The sequence below is a fragment of the Nicotiana sylvestris genome, chromosome 8 (genome assembly GCF_000393655.2).
Source record: "Nicotiana sylvestris chromosome 8, ASM39365v2, whole genome shotgun sequence".
NCBI classification, from domain to species: Eukaryota; Viridiplantae; Streptophyta; class Magnoliopsida; order Solanales; family Solanaceae; genus Nicotiana; species Nicotiana sylvestris.
Genome location: NC_091064.1, coordinates 208,108,272 through 208,127,358, shown reverse-complemented (window position 1 = coordinate 208,127,358; position 19,087 = coordinate 208,108,272). Strand labels below are relative to the sequence as shown.

The window sequence follows — 19,087 nt, the reverse complement described above, 5'->3', positions numbered from 1 at the left end:
TAAAATCATGTTCATGTGATATTGTTGTTATGATGTTCATCCGTGTTCATATTGTTGTTTGAACATTGTTAGAAATTGATCATATTGTCTATATTTTGGTTAAGTTTGATTAATTGATGTGTTATAGCTGATGGGTAGTTTGGTAAATTTGTAATACGTTCAGGGGTAGTTTGGTAATTTCAGTAAGGTCGGAAGGGGTAGTTTAGGAATTGTACATTTTGTAATTGTTTATTTGAAGCATGGGGGACAAAATGAAATGGGGTGGGTTGTGATATGATTATTTAATATAAAGGGGGGACAAGATTTAATTTAAAGGGGAATCTTGCATTATTTTAAATGAAGCATGGGGGACAAAATGAAATGGGGTGGTGTGATATGTTTATTTAATGTAATGGGGATGAGTGGAAAGATAATGGGTTGGGTAGAGAAAAGTATGGATTTTAATTAATTGAAAGGTTTATGGGATGGGTTATATATGTGAGGTCTTGAAATCAAAAAATATAGACAGAGAGATAGAGAAAAAATACACAGATACGAGAGAGAGAAACAAATCTGAAAATAAGAGAGAGAAAAGGGCTGAACATTTAAGAGATAGAAAATTCCGAAAAATATTTAAGCTTTCAAAAAATAAAAATAAAAACTAAAAAAAATATTCTGCTTTCTTTTGTTGTTTGAAATCAGAATTAATTGTTGTTTCATCAAAGCTGGAAGATTTTGTTTTTTTTGGATTACTACTCCACTGGTTTGTTACTGTTGCTGGGCTATTGTTGCTGTGTTGTACTGATTTTACTGCTGCTGCTGATACTCATATTCATTTTCTTTTGCTTCCAATATCAGGTACACAACTGAAAAGCTGGTTATTGTAATCCGAAATATGAAGCATGAATACATATGAAGAATGAAAATTTGAAGTTTTAATTTCGTTTTTTTTTCTTTGTTTCTTTTGTTGATTGTATTTAAGCTATTTCATGAATTACTAAATAATAGCTGGAATAAGAAAATAATATCATAAGTTAGTCTGTAATAAATCAGTTCGGCAAAACAGGTTAATTCACTAGCTATGAAGGCTTCAAGATTGTAGGTTGATCATGAACAAGTAGCTAAATTTAGTTAAAACATGAATTTAAATTAAACATCGTAAATTAGGCATTAAGGCATGACTTGAGCTTAAGCAAGATTAGAAGAACGTTTAAGTCTAATAAACTTTCTAATAAGCTTTAGTAATTATGGTTAAATCTAGTTTCAAATGATTGTGAATAATTAATCTCAATAATATTTTTTTTAAAAAAAATAATAATAACAATGCTGAGTTTTAATCTAGCTATATTTGTTTATTTTGAATATTAGTTGTTGAATTTTTATTTTATTTTAAATTTCGAAATTAAGAGTAATTTTTTTTTCATCAATATTTGTATTAACCAAGCAATTAGCATGTCATGTTTTCTTAAAATTATAAAAGCTAGTAATTAATTAGGATTTTTCTTTCTTTATTTTAGAGACTAATTTTTATAGAAAAAATGTAGTCGCTTTAAGATTTGTCCATTTAAAATAAATGAGATGAGCCTCGCTTAATGAAATGTATAGATTTCGGGGCCCTCAATAAATGTACAGTTAATTGCTTAGAATTAGGGAGGAGCCGTTTTAGCAAATTTCACGGCCCTACCCAAAATAATGACACGCTAGTCGCTCTAGACGCGTATTTAATAATGTTATTTCCTTAAATACGGGTGTGCATTTATGTAACCCAAATCTAAATCTCAACGGAGTCGAAATGTGTCGATAACCACGGGTGCAATTGATTGCGACGTGATTTGAAATACGTTTTCACAATGTTGCAATTTTTCGTAAAATACTAACAATAAATAAAAAGAATAATAAAAGCGGCTAAGGGATAAAATTTGCACATAAGTTTATAATACGTATTATATTAGATAATCAAGCCGAATATAACAGTTAAGCGACCGTGCTAGAACCACGGAACTCGGGAATGCCTAACACCTTCTCCCGGGTTAACAGAATTCCTTATCCGGATTTCTGGTGCGCAGACTGTAATACAGAGTCATTCTTTTCCTCGATTCGGGATTAAAATAGGTGACTTGGGACACCCTAAATCTCCCAAGTGGCGACTCTGAAATAAAGAAATAAATCCCGTTTCGACTGTCCTTTAATTGGAAAAACTCCCTATACCCTCGCGAGGGCGGAAAAAGGAGGTGTGACAATAAGTACGGGGTTTTTCCTTATAACTCGTTTTAGTATATGGCCTTTACCCTAATACCCTAACTATAATGAGGTTTTTGTTTCTCTTTAGCCTCAACTTGTGGCTCCATCTCGTAACTTTTACTCTGCACTTGACTCTTTTAGGCTTGATTTTCCCTCAATCTTCTTTGCCTTCTTTATACACATGTCTATATATATTATGTAGTCCCCCAAGTGTTTGAGTGTTGAAATATGAAGCCTCAAACACTTGATAGTTTCTCTCATTTGGTCCTTTTCCTGAAAAGGAAAAACACACGTGACTCGGAGGGGCGATTATAGATGAAGACTGCATACCCCGTATTTATTTCTATCAGAATAGTTGTAACCCTAGGCCAGGAATTTTAGGTTACTCTGTGTGCCTTACAGGCCGTGACTCATTATTTAGTACGTGATAGCTTTTTGCCTATCATCTAAAATCATTAGTAAAATTTTAACAATTCAAAAATGAAATATAAAATGGTTATACCTGACTGTGGTTTTCCCTTAGAAATAGTATCTCTTCAAATGAACAACATTCCAATGTGAAGGTAGTACTTTGCCATCCATTGTTTCTAGTTCATATGCTCATTTTCCTGCAACATCACGAACTCTATAGGGTCCTTCCCATGTTGGACTTAATTTTCCTGCGTTAGCTGCTTTTGTAGATTGAAAAACCTTTTTAAGCATGAAGTCCCCAATTTTAAAGAACCTGAGGCGTGCTTTTCTATTATAGTATCATTCTATGACCTGCTTTTGTGCTGTCATTCTTATTAGTGCAGTTTCTCTCCTTGCTTCGAGTAAATCTAGGTTGACCCGCATCTCCTCGTCATTAGATTCTTGTGTCGCCTGTATAAATCGGGTACTCGGTTCTCCTATCTCGACTGGAATCAAAGCTTCAGTTCCATAAACCAATGAAAATGGTGTTTCTCCCGTACTAGTTTTCGTCGTTGTACGATATGCCCATAAAACACCAGGTAGCACTTCTAGCCAATTCTCTTTTGACTCTTCTAATCGTTTCTTCAAATTGTTGATAATGAATTTATTTGTTGATTCTGCTTGCCCATTACCCACTGGATGATAAGGCGTAGATGTTATCCTTTTAATTTGCCAACTTTGAAGGAATTCCGTGATCTGAGCTCCTATAAATTGAGGGCCATTATCGCATACGATCTCCTTTGGTACGCCGAATCGACATATGATATTCTGCCAAATAAAATCTCTGACTTCCTTTTCTTACACTTGTTTGAATGCACCTGTCTCCACCCACTTAGTAAAATAAACAGTGAGAATAAGCAAAAACTTTACTTATCCTTTTGCTTATGGTAATGGACCCACGATATCCATTCCCCATTTCATAAATGGCCATGGCGCAACGACCGGATGTAATAATTCTGCAGGTCTATGCATATTGTTACCATACCTTTGGCATTTATCACATTTGGCCACGAAACTTTCCACCTCTTCTTCCATTTTAGGCCAGTAATAACCTTCCCTAATTAAGGTTCTTACCAGTGATCTTCCACCTGCGTGATTCCCGCAATGTCCCTCGTGTATTTATCTCATTACATACTCTATTTGTGAAGGTCCAAGGCATCTTGCTAAGGGACCACCGAACATTTTACGATATAGATTGCCTTGTTTTAAGCAGTACCGAGCAACCTTTCTTCGGAGCGCATAAGCCTTTTGCTTGTCATCAGGGACAGTTCCATACTGCAAAAAAGCAACAATTTCGTTCCTCCAATCCCATGTTAAGTTATTAAAATTTACCTCATTCACATCAGGATCAAGAACTGAATGAAATAAATGTATCACTAAGGCATTTGCATCACTTGCCACGTCAGCTGCAGATGCGAGATTAGCTAGGGCATCTGCTTCAAGATTTTGGTCCCTGGGTATTTGTCTAACTTTCCAATTTTGAATTTTTTAATCAATTCTCGTACCTTTTCCAAGTACTGTTGCATCTTTGCTTCCCTGGCTGTATAAGTCCCCAGCATCTGATTGACTACGAGTTGTGAATCACTCTTGATTATAATCTGATTTATGCCAAGTTCCCGTGCCAGTTCTAAACCTGCAATCATAGCCTCATATTCTACCTCATTGTTAGTTATAGAATGACATTTGAAAGCTTGCCGAATGATTTCATCCGTAGGTGGTACCAATACGACCCCTAAACCTGCTCCTTTTACATTAGACGAGCCGTCAGTGAATAAAGTCCAAGTTCCTGGGTTAGCTCCATTGAATACCTGCAATTCTTTTTCTGCTTCTAACTGCATTCCCTGGCTAAAATCAGCCACGAAATCAGCTAATACTTGTGATTTTATAGCAGTTCTAGGTTGGTATGCAATTTCGTATTCACTTAACTCTATTGCCCACTTAGCTAACCTACCTGATAATTCATGATTATGTAAAACGTTACGTAAAGGGAAGGCAGTTACTACAACGATAGGATGACAATGAAAGTAAGGTCTTAACTTTCTAGATGCCATGATTAACGCAAGTGCAAGTTTTTCTAACTGAGGATACCTCATCTCGGCACCTAACAAAGATTTACTTACGTAATAGATAGGGGATTGTTTACCTTGTTCTTCTCGGACCAAAACAATGCTTACCGCCACTTCCAAAACAGCAAGGTAAATAAGTAGTTTTTCCCCAGCCTTTGGTTTTGCCAGTAAATGTGGATTTGATAAGTACGTTTTCAAATTCCTAAGTGCATGTTGACATTCCTCATTTCATTCAAAATAATCCTGCTTCTTAAGGGCTGAGAAGAATTTAAAACACTTCTCTGATGATCTAGAAATGAATCTTCCCAAGGCTGCAATTCTTCCTGTTAATCTTTGAACTTCTTTCTTGTTTGAAAGTATGTTAGGAATTTCCTCAATGGCTTTAATATGTGTAGGATTCACTTCAATACCATGGTTAGAAACAAGAAAACCCAAAAACTTACCTGAAGCAACGCCAAATGCACATTTTTCAGGATTTAATTTCATATTAAATTTGCGCAAAATCGAAAATGTGTCAGATAAGTGTGATATGTGATCCTTTGAGTACTGAGTTTTAACAAGCATATTATCTATATATACGTCCATGGTCTTTCCTAAATGTTCTTGAAACATTTTGGTAACTAACCTCTGATACGTTGCACCTGCATTCTTTAGACCAAAAGACATTACTTTATAACAGTAAGCCCCCTTGTCTGTTATGAATGAAGTTTTTTCTTCATCTTCCGGATCCATTTTAATCTGATTATAACCTGAATATGCATCTAAAAAACTTAATAGCTCGTGACCTGCAGTTGCATCAATCAATTGATCTATATGTGGTAATGGAAAAGAATTTTTAGGGCAGGCTTTGTTAAGATTTGCGTAATCTACACAAACCCGCCACTTACCGTTCTTCTTTGGAACCACAACAGTGTTCGCTAACCAGTTAGGATACTTTACCTCTCAAATGGAACCAATTTCTAGCAATTTTTGGACTTCTTCTTGAATCACCTGATTCTTGAAAGCTCCTTCCTTTCTTTTCTTTTGCTTCACAGGGGTGTATGATGGATCTTCATTTAGTTTATAAGTCATCACCTCTGGTGGTATTCCTGTCATGTCAGAGTGGGACCAAGCAAAACAGTCCATGATAATTTTCAAAAATTCAATTAACTTACCTTTCATTCCTTGGTCAAGATTGGCTCCTACATAGACTTTTTTATCATGCCATTGAACAAATAACACGACAGACTCTAATTCCTCTATCGTTGTTTTGATATTTTCATTCTCTTCTGGTTATTGAATGGTATTAGGCCTTGAGTCTACATCTGTTTGCCCTTGTTCAGTTGAGGTTTGTGTTGTGAAGTCCTCAACTGCCTTCTGTGATTGCTATTTACCTTCACTTCTCATGCTTGTATTTGCAACAGAGTTGATAGCCCTGGATATATATTGATCTCCACGAATTTGACATATTCCCCATGGCGATAGAAATTTAATAACTTGATGCAAGGTCGAAGGAACAACATCCATTTCATGGATCCAGGGTCTCCCAAGAATCATGTTGTAAGTCATCTCCATGTCTACTACTTGGAACTTTGTATCTTTGACGACCCCTTCAGCAAATGTGGTAAGTATTACCTCTCCTTTAGTGACAACACTGGAATTATCAAATCCAGATAGAGTATGCGCCTTTGGTATTACTCTATCTTCAGCTTGCATCTCACGTAATACTCTTAGCAAAATAATGTTGATGGAACTACCTGGATCAATCAAAACTCGTTTCACATTAGTATCATGTACAATTAAAGATATTACCAGTACATTGTTATGAGGGGTTAATATGCCATCTGTATCTTCATCATTGAATGTAATACTGTCTTCCTCTAAAACATGCCGCACCTGTTTTCCTTGGGTAATTGTTACTTTGGAAATTTTGTTTGCTGCGGTATATTATTGACGTTTTCACCCCCACTTATACCGTTAACAGTTCTTTTGGGAGAAGGTGGTTTTGGAGGATCCTGCATGTTCTTCATGTAAGCCTGCTTGCCTTTCTCACTGAACAACTCAGTAAGATATCCTTGTTTTAATAAATGATCAACTTCACTTTGTAAGAATCTGCAATCTGCTATTTTGTGCCCGTGGTCATTATGAAACTCGCACCAATGGTCAGGGTTGCACCTGTTTGGATTCGATCTCATTTCCTTTGGCCACGAACCTTATCTCCCATGCTTCTCAAAATAGCCACAAGCTCAGAGGTGCCGACGTTGAAGTTATAACCACCGAATCTTGCTTTTAAATTTCTATCGTCATCTCGTGACTCTCTGCTGTTTCGCTCGTTCCTGAATTTTGATGAAGAACCTAATTCTCTGTTTCTTGATCTATGATCGTATCTTTGATTATCCTGCTTTGACCGTGAGTCTTTTCCCGGAAGTCCCATATAAGACTCGTACCTGTTTTTACCGGACCTTTTTTCGGTCTTTGCCCGTCTCAAACTTATTTTTTCATCTTTTTAGAATTGCGGAACAGTATCTTCCTCAATTCTTAACTTCGTGCTATACCTATTATAAACATCATTCCACGTTGTAGCTGGGAATTCTCGAAGGCTTTCCTTAAGTCTCCTCGTAGCTTCCGAACTCTTTTTAGTCAAATTACTTGTGAAAGCTATCGCTGCCCAGTTGTCAGGTACGCGTGGCAATGTCATTCTTTCACTTTGAAATCTGTCCACGAATTCTCTAAGCAGTTCAAGTCCCCTTGCTTGATTTTAAAAATATCCTCCATTCTTTTCTCTACTTTTTGAGCTCCCGAGCGTGCTTTGATGAAAGAATCTGCAAGCTCAGCAAAAAAATTTATAGAATTTTCGGGTAAAAGAGAATACCATGTTAATGCTCCTTTGGTGAGTGTTTCACCAATTTTTTTGACTAAGACTGATTCAATCTCCTGTTTAGTCAAATCGTTGCCTTTTACACCCGTTGTGAACGCAATCACGTGATCTCGTGGGTCTGTTGTTCCATCATACTTTGAAATATCAGGCATTTTGAACTTTTTTGGTATTGGGAGTGGAGCAACACTTGGCTTCCAGGGTTGTTGCGAATATCTATCCATATCTACCCTTTTGATTATGGGCAGCACCCCGGGTATCTACTCTATGCGCTCACTTTGCTCCTTGAGCTGTTTCTGCAAGGTTAGTACTAAATTTTGCAAATCAAAATTAATTACATTACCTGGTTCTCTCTCCTGTGACTTACTGGGAGTTCCACCACTACCTGAATTAACAAGTCCAGAACGAGGGTTTTCCACAGTGTTATTATTTGGAGTAGGTGTGGGTGTTGCAATAGGTAACTGGTTAACAAGTGCCTCAACAGCTTTATTGACCTAAGCAACAATTAATTTCTGCAAAGCTTCATCAACAGCTTCAGCAATTTCAAATTGAGCATATTCGTTTATTTGAGACCCATCAGGAGTACCCTCACGAGATTGCCGTGGAGAGTCTTGCGGAGTAGGAACTTGAATGTTAATATTCTGTGGACCTCCCTGACTTTGTTGGTTCTGTTGGTTTCCTGGGGTGTTGTCATTGTTATTCGATATAATTGATGCAACAAGGAAGGTTAAGTGAAAAGAAAATAGATTATCAGATTCCCGGTAACGGAACCAATTTGTTTAACTAAAAAATAGAATTTCAGTCAAAGCTAGAATTTAGAAGAACACGAGTTACTGATAATCAAAAGAATATGCAGAGGAAAGTGATTTGAAGTAATTAGAGTGTAATCAAGAGAAAAACAAGTAAATCAAAGTATATTCCGATGATATCTCTCTTCCCTACAATTGATCAGATACCTCCCTTTTATAGGTATCCTGAAGATATGTGTTTTCCCCAAATCATAATGAGGCTATTAGAATAATTAAAGACATTGAATGCTACGTTACATAATCATTATAATCAATACAAATTCTCTAATGTATCCAGTATTTAATGCCTGTCAAATTCTGTATCTGCGATCTTTACTATGGTCAGATCCATTCCTTTTGATTCTTGGATATAAATGACTTAAACAGGTACGGGGCTACCCGTGCCTCTTCCTTTGTCCTTGCTCGTTTCTATTGCTGCTCGTGCCTCTTGATTAATTGTAATTCTTTGACTATTTGACCAGTCCACGTGTCTTGGTACGTCATCTTTATATAAATGTAATTTCTCCCAATACACAATTATCCCCATGTAGTACCTTTTCTTAGCGTAGAAATTAAAGGAATACCACAATTGATAAAAAAAGAAGTGCTATTTGTATATCATTCCTCTTTTTATAATTTTAAAAATAAGAAAATAATCTTTTTAAATCTTTTATGCATAAAAGACAGATCTCTTACGTGTAAAAGTAAATCTCTCATGTATAAAAAAAGAGATAAAATCACCAAAAAACAATAACTGGATTTTGAAATATAAATATCAGATCATTATGCTTTTAGTTTTACGATTGATTTCATAATTTTTAATTAAAGTTAGCATACTGGGTAATTATACGTACTAAACACTATAAGTTACAAATTTGATCAGCCATTCAAACCAGAAATTATTTAATTGTTGATAACGCAAGAAAGGTGCACTAGAATACTAATATTGCTCGTATGGAGCTCTAACATGTTTGTAAACGACTGCTTCATTATACTATTCTTCATTATTGTATCATTTGTTTAGAAAAAGGAAAAAAAAAAAAACTTGATAAGATAGTTCAACACGTAATTTGATCTTAGGCTTCACATCAGTGCAGTACGATAAGTTTTTGAAAAATCTGATTGGTGATTTGTACCATTAACTTGAAGTTTCAAACATGTTAGTTTTGTATTCTACATATGGTATATTAGTTGGGAAAAATTTGCATAAACTTACACTTTCATGTAATAATAATAATAATAATAATAATAATAATAATAATAATAATAATAATAATAACAGATCCCACCTTGCAGTTGGTATATTAGGTAGTTGGGTCATAAGGATAAGTGACATTATTAAAAATTGTTAAAAGTAAGTAAATTAAAATTGGCCCGTCAAATTTTTTGGACGAAAATGAATTAAAATAGTGAGACAGGTTGATTTGATCAATTGTAAAATTTCTTTTAATTTTGGCATAAAACTTATTAGTAAAAATTGCACGGGGCGCCCTATTGGTCACCCCCATTTAACCTATACCCTTTTTTTTTTTATAAAAGTTTTAACTTGTACCCATACTTTTTAAACAACTACATTCCTCTTTCTCCTTCTTTCTTCTTCTTCTTCTGTTGGTGCTGCTATGAAACTTCAGTTCATAGGTTACAACTTTTTTTGTGTTCTGATTAGCATAAGTCATTAAGATTTCAACCCCAACTTAAAGTTTGTAATTACCAGTTATATATACATAGACTACACAATTTGAACATCAAAGATCTCTGATTTCTTTCACCATTCATATCTCTTATTATGAAAGTTCATTAGTTTTTCCTTTTAATAATAACACAGAAAAAGAATCTTTTTTCCATCATCACACTAATTGCACAAGAAAAATCTAAAGCCTGAAGATGTTAGCAGAAAGTTGAGTAATGACTACCATCGTAAAAATAGTCAAACTATAATGAATCCCTTCTAGCAGAAAATTCATAGACATATCTTGAGAGCACGAGTTGTGCAACTAAAACATACTGAAGTTCAGCAAATATAGAACAAAACTTCAGCTAAAACATGCTGAAGTTCAGCAAATAGAAAACAAAACTTTAGCTACTAGAATACTTAAGTTCAGCAATTACAAACTTCAGCCAACACTAAGTTTACGTGAAAAACTTCAGCTAAAACATGCTGAAATTCAGCAATTACAAACAAAAATTTCAGCAAATAGAGAACAAAACTTCAGCTGCTAGAATGCTTAAGTTCAGCAATTACAAACAAAAACTTCAGCAAATAGAGAACAAAACTTCAGCTACTAGAATGATTAAGTTTAGCAATTACAAACAAAAACTTCAGCACACTTGGTTCAATAATTTTTACTACTTCAGGCCTGTCTACTAGAATGCTGAAGTTTGCGTGATTGTCTTTGCTACTTCAGGCCCTTATGCTGAAGTTACGCGAAAAAGTGGATACATTTGTAATTAATTTTGCAAAGCGGATATAAATTAAAACGTCACCCAAAAAGCGGGTATAGATGCAAATATAAGTGATCGAAAGTTAAATGAATATTTTAATTCAGCCCAAGATATTTTAGGACATTCAATTTCGACAATAATCGGAAAGCTGACACATTCAAATGAAAAAAAAAAAAAAACTATAGTAGTTTAGAATATGAAAAAGTTATAGAAGGAAATCCATGAGCTTTGTTAACCGAAGTGGAGATGTTGGTGTTGCCTTTGCTTTGACAGCAGTGCTTGGTTTTGGACAAAGAAAGAAAGTTCGAGATCCCAAATTCAACACTTTCTCCTCTGTCTTCAAACCTGCGTATAACCGATCAACATGTCAACATAGTTTTCAATAATATTGCCATTTATATGACACCTTCATTTTCTTAGATTTATAGATGGAGCAAAGCTTGTGTATAAACGAGTTTTGAGAAAATGACACGTTTTTTACGCGAATCATACCGTTTTGGTTTTAAATTTTAATATTTACATAAAATTAATAAATATACGACATGTGTTTACATATAAATTTTTCTCACCTAATTACGGTTAATTATATACGGTCAAACCTCTTTATAACAATCACGTTTGTTCCGATATTTTTTGGCTGCTATAATGAAGAGCTTTTATAGAGAGTATATATTATAACATAACATAACATAAAGATCGTATTCCAAAATAAAAAATGGCTTTTATTTAGGAATATTGTTATAAAGAGGTCTGACTTTATTTTTATTTTGTTAAATCATTTACCCATAGTACGTTGAATATGAATTGATGTAAACACTCACGCGCAAGTAAATTTTTACCGTGCAAGAGATTTTATCGTACAAAAAAATACTAATAGATAATTCCCGATTAACCCGTGAATGAACCAAACCATGATTGTTTAAGGTCATGTTTAACTAATTAAACTATACGCCTTAATGGTTTAGTTATATCAAATAGAGTTAAACTAAAGCACAAATAACACTCAATTCTTAAACAAAATCGACCGAGATCTTTAAACGAAGAAAATATTTCGCACATAACCATGTGGCTATGCAATTTTGACATGTGCAAAAGATTGTCTTCGTTGACGTTGCTGTAGGGAAGACAGTCAAGACACATACATGGAATATGATGCACAACAACACAAACTACGAAATTAATCATGATAATAACTCTATTCATTGCTTTCATCCAAATTCAATGTCAATAGTTTAATTGTTCATTTTCCTTTAACAACAACTAATAAGAGGGCTCACTTTAAAACTATTAACATTACATGCAGAGGATCTAAATTTTTAGGACAATCAAGTGCACTCTTTTTGTATATACATACTTCTAAAAATACATGCATATATTTCAAGTTTAAGCAGGGGCAGGGGCTAGCCCATCGAGTACGGGTTCGGCGGTACTCAATCACTTTGGTCCAATCCATATATTTGTCTTAAAGAATCTGTGAATATGTACAAATTATTTATTTAAAATCCAATAACTTAAGGGGTCGTTTGGTTTGAATACGGCTTATGCCGGGATAAGTTATAATGGAATAAGTTATGCTGAGATTGTTTTTTATCCATTGTTTGGTATGTTGTATTAAATATAACAATTGCATAATTTGTAAGAAGAATGTATAAGTTATACCGGTGCTAATTACCCCACCCTCTATAAGGTATAAGTTATCTCGGTGTTAATTTTAATCATGGGATAACTTATACCTGATTTGCTAACAAAACGAAGTATTAAGATGGTATTAAATTTTTATACAAGCACTATATCTTCTTATACCTCATACCAAACGACCCCTAAAAGTATTAGTACTCGAACACATAGGCTTCAAATCCTGGCTCCGCCTCTGAGTTTAAGTTGATGAATGCATCGTACATACACTGAGTTTTTGTTGGAGTACATGATTCAATTCAACTATAATCAACTTTAAATGATGAACAAAAAAAAAAACTTTAAAAAGTAGTATTGTACTTGCATGTATTAATAGTTTATTTTTTTTTTAATTTACAGGTTATAAATTAATTAAGTTCACTTGTCAAAAATTTACTGAAAATGTATAGAAGTAAAGTTGGCTTAAAAAATAACACTACCATTAAATTATGGGTGGCTGAAACTTACTCTCCAAACTAAACTGGGAGTAGTGAAGCTCGTAACACCGAGGATCATTAGTAATCAACAATGGCCGCCGCTTCTCCTTGACGTAAATCTCAATCGCCGCCCTTATCAAATCTCCCAAGGTGTTCTCCGGCGATATCACCACATGCACCGGTCCCAAACTGTTCTGAATATTCACACTCAGCAACAGCTTCGTTAACTTGTGTTGCTTCTCACGAGCGCTGCTCGCGGTCGTCACATTTCCGGCCTGGACATCTATAACGGCCGGATTTGTGTGGGCAACCGCGAGTCTCGGCGCCGCTCTGCTGCCGTGCGCGGTGGTAGCACGACGGTTTACTGGAGACGGGGACGATGTCATTTTTTTTCTCAGGCGATGGATTGAAGAAATATATATAATTCTGTTGATAGAATATATCATAAAGTATTAGTACGAGGATATTTTTTTAATGTTCTGGATGTAATATTTGTGTTTGGATTGATAGTTATATTACGTAAGAAATGGAGGGGTTTGGTGATAATGAAATTTGGCAGATATATGGCCATATGAAATCATTTTAGTTGATGGATTTGTACTGTGTTGATGGGTGCGAAATTTCTCGGAAATAGCTGGTGCTGCTGTTCTCTATTTCTGTCCCCTCAAGTTTTGCTAAATTATTACTTGCTCCTATACTTTTCAATCTGTTGAAATAATTGACTACTTTGATTTTTTAGTTGTTTTCGTACGTATTCCAACACTATTTACGCAATGTAGGAAAAAAATAATTAATTCATTAATTCTTGAAATATGAAAAAATCACTTATTTTGAAACACAAAATTATGGCCAAAAAATCACTTATTTTGGACGGGAGGGAGTAGTTATTTTACCGATAAAGGTCTGTTTGACACTTAACATCTTAAATATATAGTTAAGGGGCCGTTCGATCGGAAAACAAGTTATTCTATGATTAATTATTCCGAGATTAGTTATCTCACCCTTTCATAGGGATAAAATAATATTATAATCCCGGATTAGTTATACCACGATTTTATCCTAATTCCCAACCAAATATGGAATAAACTCATCTTAAATTCAATCACGAAATAAATTATCCCTTATCCCTCGTACCAAATGAGTAGTAGTCAAGTTTACAGCTAATCCATGTTTTTTCCCTGGCCGTCACTTTACTAATGTTATAATTAGCAATAAACGCCCATTAATTATCCGACCTAACCTGGACCACCAGATATTTAAACAAGATTTTTCACTTGTATCCAATATTTGAAAAGGTAAAAGTGAAACTCCTCTAGAGACGACTCAATCTTTAAACCACAAAAGATTATGGACACTAAACGTTTTCGTAGACTAACGTCTTGATAGCTGAAAGATTCAGGGATCCGGGATTTCAGAAGGATGGGTGCACTACTATGCGACCGCCATTTTATTTGGTCCTTTAAAATTTTACCATAACAATAACTTGACAAGTAAACAATAATCAATATTGTTATTATAAAAATTTATTAGACAAATGTTTAAATAGTTTTCCTACCTCAATGATAGCATAATTATTTATATATATAGTTACACATATTGAGCTCGATATATTTTAATACAATTTTTAAAAAAAAATAACGGTGGTGATATGCTGGTGTTCGGACGAATGCACCTTGACTAAATTCAGGCGTACACGTTAAATTGTATATATCTTTTCTCATAACACCAGTGGTTTAGTAAATTGTAAATCCATTGGTCCGAACACCAATACAGCGGTGTTTGGACGAATGCACCTTGAATAAATTCAGGAGTACACGTTAAATTGTTATCTTTTCTCATTACATTTTATATTAAAATTCTTTTAAGTTGAGTAGCAAATCTAATACTCATGCTACTCTATCATCGAATAGTAGTACATATATCACACTAGTATAAAATTCTGGATTCACCTGTGTTGTGGTAATATTGTGTCATCCAGAACACTGCATGCAACCAAGGATTTTCCATAGCTTACATGATCTTCTAATTATTTTATTTATCTTGCGACCAAAGAATCCATGGGAAATAACGAGTGGATGGGAATTTGCCTTAACCGGAGCAATCTCTAATGCTATTTCCTGGTAACTTGCATTACTACTATTACTTTTTCGAAGATAAAAACTTCTGCTTCCAACATCTCCAATCATATCTGTATTACTCAAGCCTATATCAATGAAATACAAAATTATCAAAGAAGGAAGAAAATGTGAAAAAGAAGATAAAACAAAAGGAAAATTATAATATAAAGAATGTTTACACCATCAGTATAATTCAACTGATTTTAGTAGGTTACTTTTCTCTTGAGGTTACTAGACAATGATTTTTACAGATATTCACATGTAATTATATTTTAATGATCTAATTGTGGAAATGTTTTACACTCACCGTGCATAAAACTTATAATCTAATCTATCACATATATTTCCCTTTGAAAGAAAAAAAGATAAATCACAAGCTGAAATTTACAAATAGCTACACTACGTATTAATTTTAACATGTAGCATGACATTTCGAGACTGGACAAAGAGGCAACTGTTTCATTCAAACATTATCTTTTACTAACTTGTCAATATGACAAAAAAGTTAAACAATTACTATGCGAGCCAAAGATAAATTTTCTATGTTTCATCAGCCAACCTTATATCAAGTACAGGAGAATGGCCTTTCAACAAAGAAAGGGCTTATACACCAACTGTATTTAAATACCAGTCATGACTTAGGTACATTAAATATAAATATTAGTCCTAACATCATTTATTTAAATTACAAATATCATCCTATATATTGTCACAATGTAGTTTGCGGATGAAAGATGTTAATTTGTATAATCTTAAGGCCGCAAGATCACTAATCTGCTAAACTTTTATTCTGCCGGGTTAATTATCCCAGAATTAGTTATGCCGAAATTGTTATCCCATCCTTCCATAGAGATAAGAATAACACTTCAATCCTGGGATAACTAATCTCGAGGTTAGTTATACCGTGATTTTATCTCAACTACACATGGGATAAACTCATCTTAAATTTAATCCCGAGATTAATTATCCCTTATCCCTTGTACCAAACGATCCCTAAGAGTTTATACATGTTTCCTGGGTTTGACAGACATAAGAATTAAAGATGTAGCTTAAAGAATACAGAATCAATTTATTTTAGAGGTATCAAAATTTGTACTTAGACTCAGCATTTCCAGAATTTGGCTATAGTGAATTTGAGGTGTAATTAGGACTTACTTTGAAGACTGAAGTAAGACTGGTACAATTGAAACGATGAATCAGCATTTTTATCAAGCCGAGGAGTGCGGCCTTCTTCACTATACTTGTCTATGACATGTCTTATTGTCTCGTCAACACTTGATCCCAACTTGACCATGGTTCGCACCGGTCCTGGACTACCTTCAACTGTCACATTAACCACAACTTTTGCCTCCTTCTCATACCCGTGCTGCACAATATTTTTACAAATATTAGATATCAAGAAAGGTTGTAAGTACGCTAAGGCTCAGAACGGGGGTTGGCCTACTTCGCGCGACTCTAGGGGTGAATTTAGATATTTTTTACGGTACACGTAAACTCATGGTCTTTCTGGAGTATGTATTTCGTATAAAATTGATCTACTATTATATGTTGATGACCTCCATGTTCCAAAAAGTTTGAATGGTGCACTTGGTTGAATACTAAGTTATTTATCCAAATGAACATGAATCGATTCTCATTTACAATACTTCTTTTTTCTTGCTTTTTCAATGGTGCACCCATATTCTAGAATCCTAGATCCGTATGCACGACTCGCAGCCGATGAGACTGAGTTTAATTGAAGTTACTATTTTCGACACGAAATATTTATGATATGAATAGACGATCACAATAATCTTATCCCATTAATTCATTCATGCACCAAATCCAAGTTTCCAAATGAATATTTGGAGTAAGGTTAGCTAATTAGCAGTTGAATAGGCCAATCCAAAGAGTAATTGCTCAGGTAATGATGAATTTACTAATTTTGTTAATAAACAGACTGTAACAACTAACAAATGCTACACTAATGCTAATATTACCTTTTTATGCAGGTAACTATAACCACATCTAAATTAGTTTTTAAAAAAGAAAAAATCATTTTCTAAGCTAAACTCAAATAGTATGAATATAAACAAAAAAATGTAAACAAGTAATACCTCGAATAATGAAATATCAATTACGAATAGCAAGCAAACAAACAGTCCTTTTGATATACCGATCGAACAACTAAAATACCTTTACATAATTTCCGGAAAAAAGTACCTGAAAACTCTGCGGAGATCCAGAATTATGATAATCAGGAGACCAGAATATGTCCGAACAAGTTTGTGGCCGCAAAAGGATTTCTAACGACGGTGCCGTCACATCCTGGCCGAGATCATCGTCAAAGTCAATGACTCCAATTTTCAAAATACAAGGCTCTGATTTACATCTCTCTAGCGTCCTATAATTAGTATCCCTACTATGCTGCTTCGATGATCGGCGCTTCACCGGCACAGGCGTATACCTCCGATGACCCGACAGCGACGGTTTTAGTGGTCTGTTCCTAGCTCTCCGGCTTACCGGAAATCTTCGCCGGATATGGTTGTCTGACATATACACTTGATTTAACTGGTATTTTGAGTGTGCTTTTTACAGTGTATAAGGACGTGCACTTATACACGTATACAAAAATACAGGGGAAGCGTATGAATTGAAGCAAAAGGGATGGAAAAAGGACAAGAATGGAAGTTGCTTGGTAGTTGCTTGAATTTTAAGTTGGAAATGGAGAACCGAAAAGTCCTTCATTTATACTACTCCATCAAACTTCTTTTTCATTTTATATATTTTGGCCCTTGTTTCAAAATAATAAGACACCTACTATCTTCAAGTACCAACATTGTAGGCCATCATTTTATATTAAAGTAACTTTTTTTTTTTTGGGTAGTGTAACTTCTAATTTACACCAATGTAGTACCATAAGCAAATAGTGGCCAGGCCTAAAATTTTATACAAACGAATTTCGTTAAAAGCATAGTAGCGACTTGTATAACCGGTACCGGTAAATAGAATTACTCACTACTCAGTTTTGTTCATCATGCGACCACAAAATAAAGTCATTAACGCTTTTTTAAATCGAAGTTGGGAATTTTTAAAAAAATTACCAATTAGTTTTAATTTTTAGAATTTTAAAATTTTAAAAAAATATTTAACCAAATTGAAAAAAAAAACTTATAACTGTAAGAAATTTAACATAATAAGAATTCACAACAAAAAGAAAGGAAAAAAATGCGTTTCCACTCCCACATAGATTAGAACTTGTGACCTCCGCCCTTGCTTAGTAAACTCTTTGCCGCTGCTCCACGGTTTCCATTTCTGTCAACTGGGTTCATCTCATATTACAGTCTCTACTTTCATGATTTTCTGAAGAAATTAACATGGAAAATAATTAATTTTTTTAACGAAGCGGGTTCAATTGAACCCTTTACTATAAGGTGGGTCCGCCCCTGTAAGCAATTTTGCATTGCCAAAATGCGAAAAAGATGTTTGGTATATAAAGAAAAAAGTTTCAAATTTTAGTTATACAGTCAAACCTCTCTATAGCAATCTCGTTTGTTCCGATATTTTTTGGCCGCTATAGTAAAGTATTGTTATAAAAGACATATATTATAATATAATATAAAACTCGGTTCAGAAAAAATTTGGCTTTTATAGTGAATGATTGTTATATAGAGATGTTGTTATAGAGAGGTCTGAGTGTACGTTTTAAAAGGGTACATAATAGCAGAGCCACATGTTTTCCAGGGGTGTCAATTTATATTTATCAAAAAATTATACTATATAATTAGGTAACTTTTATTTTATATGTATATTAATATCCTTTGGCTTCTTTGTAGTTCTACTTTGTATTTTGACCTTCCCAAAGTTTTCACTCTGAGCATTCCTTCTCAATGTTGGGCAAATTGCATTTTCTGAAAATTAGAAATAAAAAAAGGATGAAAAAGTCAAAGTTTGAATTTTTTTTCTCCAATTTGTATACCACTAAAAGAAAAGGAAAGTAAAAAAAGAACAAAAATTGTACTCCTAACTTGAAAAGGACGGTTGCCGACGAAGATTTTGC

The 19,087-nt window shown here is 34.3% G+C and overlaps 1 protein-coding gene across 2 annotated transcripts; it reads right to left on the bottom strand.

The window, feature by feature from the left end:
* Window positions 1-10,892: 10,892 nt before the first annotated feature.
* LOC104246666 (uncharacterized protein At4g22758-like) lies at window positions 10,893-17,781 on the bottom strand. Of its 2 annotated transcripts, none has more exons than XM_009802530.2 (3): window positions 17,251-17,780; window positions 16,204-16,414; window positions 10,893-11,165 (listed from the first exon to the last, which is right to left on the bottom strand). In XM_009802530.2, exons 1-3 carry the CDS (start codon window positions 17,581-17,583, stop codon window positions 11,026-11,028), a joined length of 684 nt encoding a protein of 227 aa, XP_009800832.1. In that variant the 5' UTR covers window positions 17,584-17,780; the 3' UTR covers window positions 10,893-11,025. The 2 variants fall into 2 exon arrangements, with proteins under 2 accessions (XP_009800832.1, XP_009800831.1); XM_009802529.2 differs by lacking the exon at window positions 10,893-11,165 and adding an exon at window positions 14,743-15,134 and having other exon boundaries at window positions 17,251-17,781.
* Between the last annotated feature and the right edge of the window lie 1,306 nt (window positions 17,782-19,087).

Coding starts and splice junctions, on each gene's coding strand:
- LOC104246666 (XM_009802529.2), bottom strand. CDS start 17,583: ATGTCAGACAACCATATCCGGCGAAGATTTCCGGTAAGCCGGAGAGCT. Junction 16,415..17,250: donor GATCTCCGCAGAGTTTTCAG/GTACTTTTTTCC, acceptor AATATTGTGCAG/CACGGGTATGAGAAGGAGGC. Junction 15,135..16,203: donor GTCTTACTTCAGTCTTCAAA/GTAAGTCCTAAT, acceptor TCATTGATATAG/GCTTGAGTAATACAGATATG.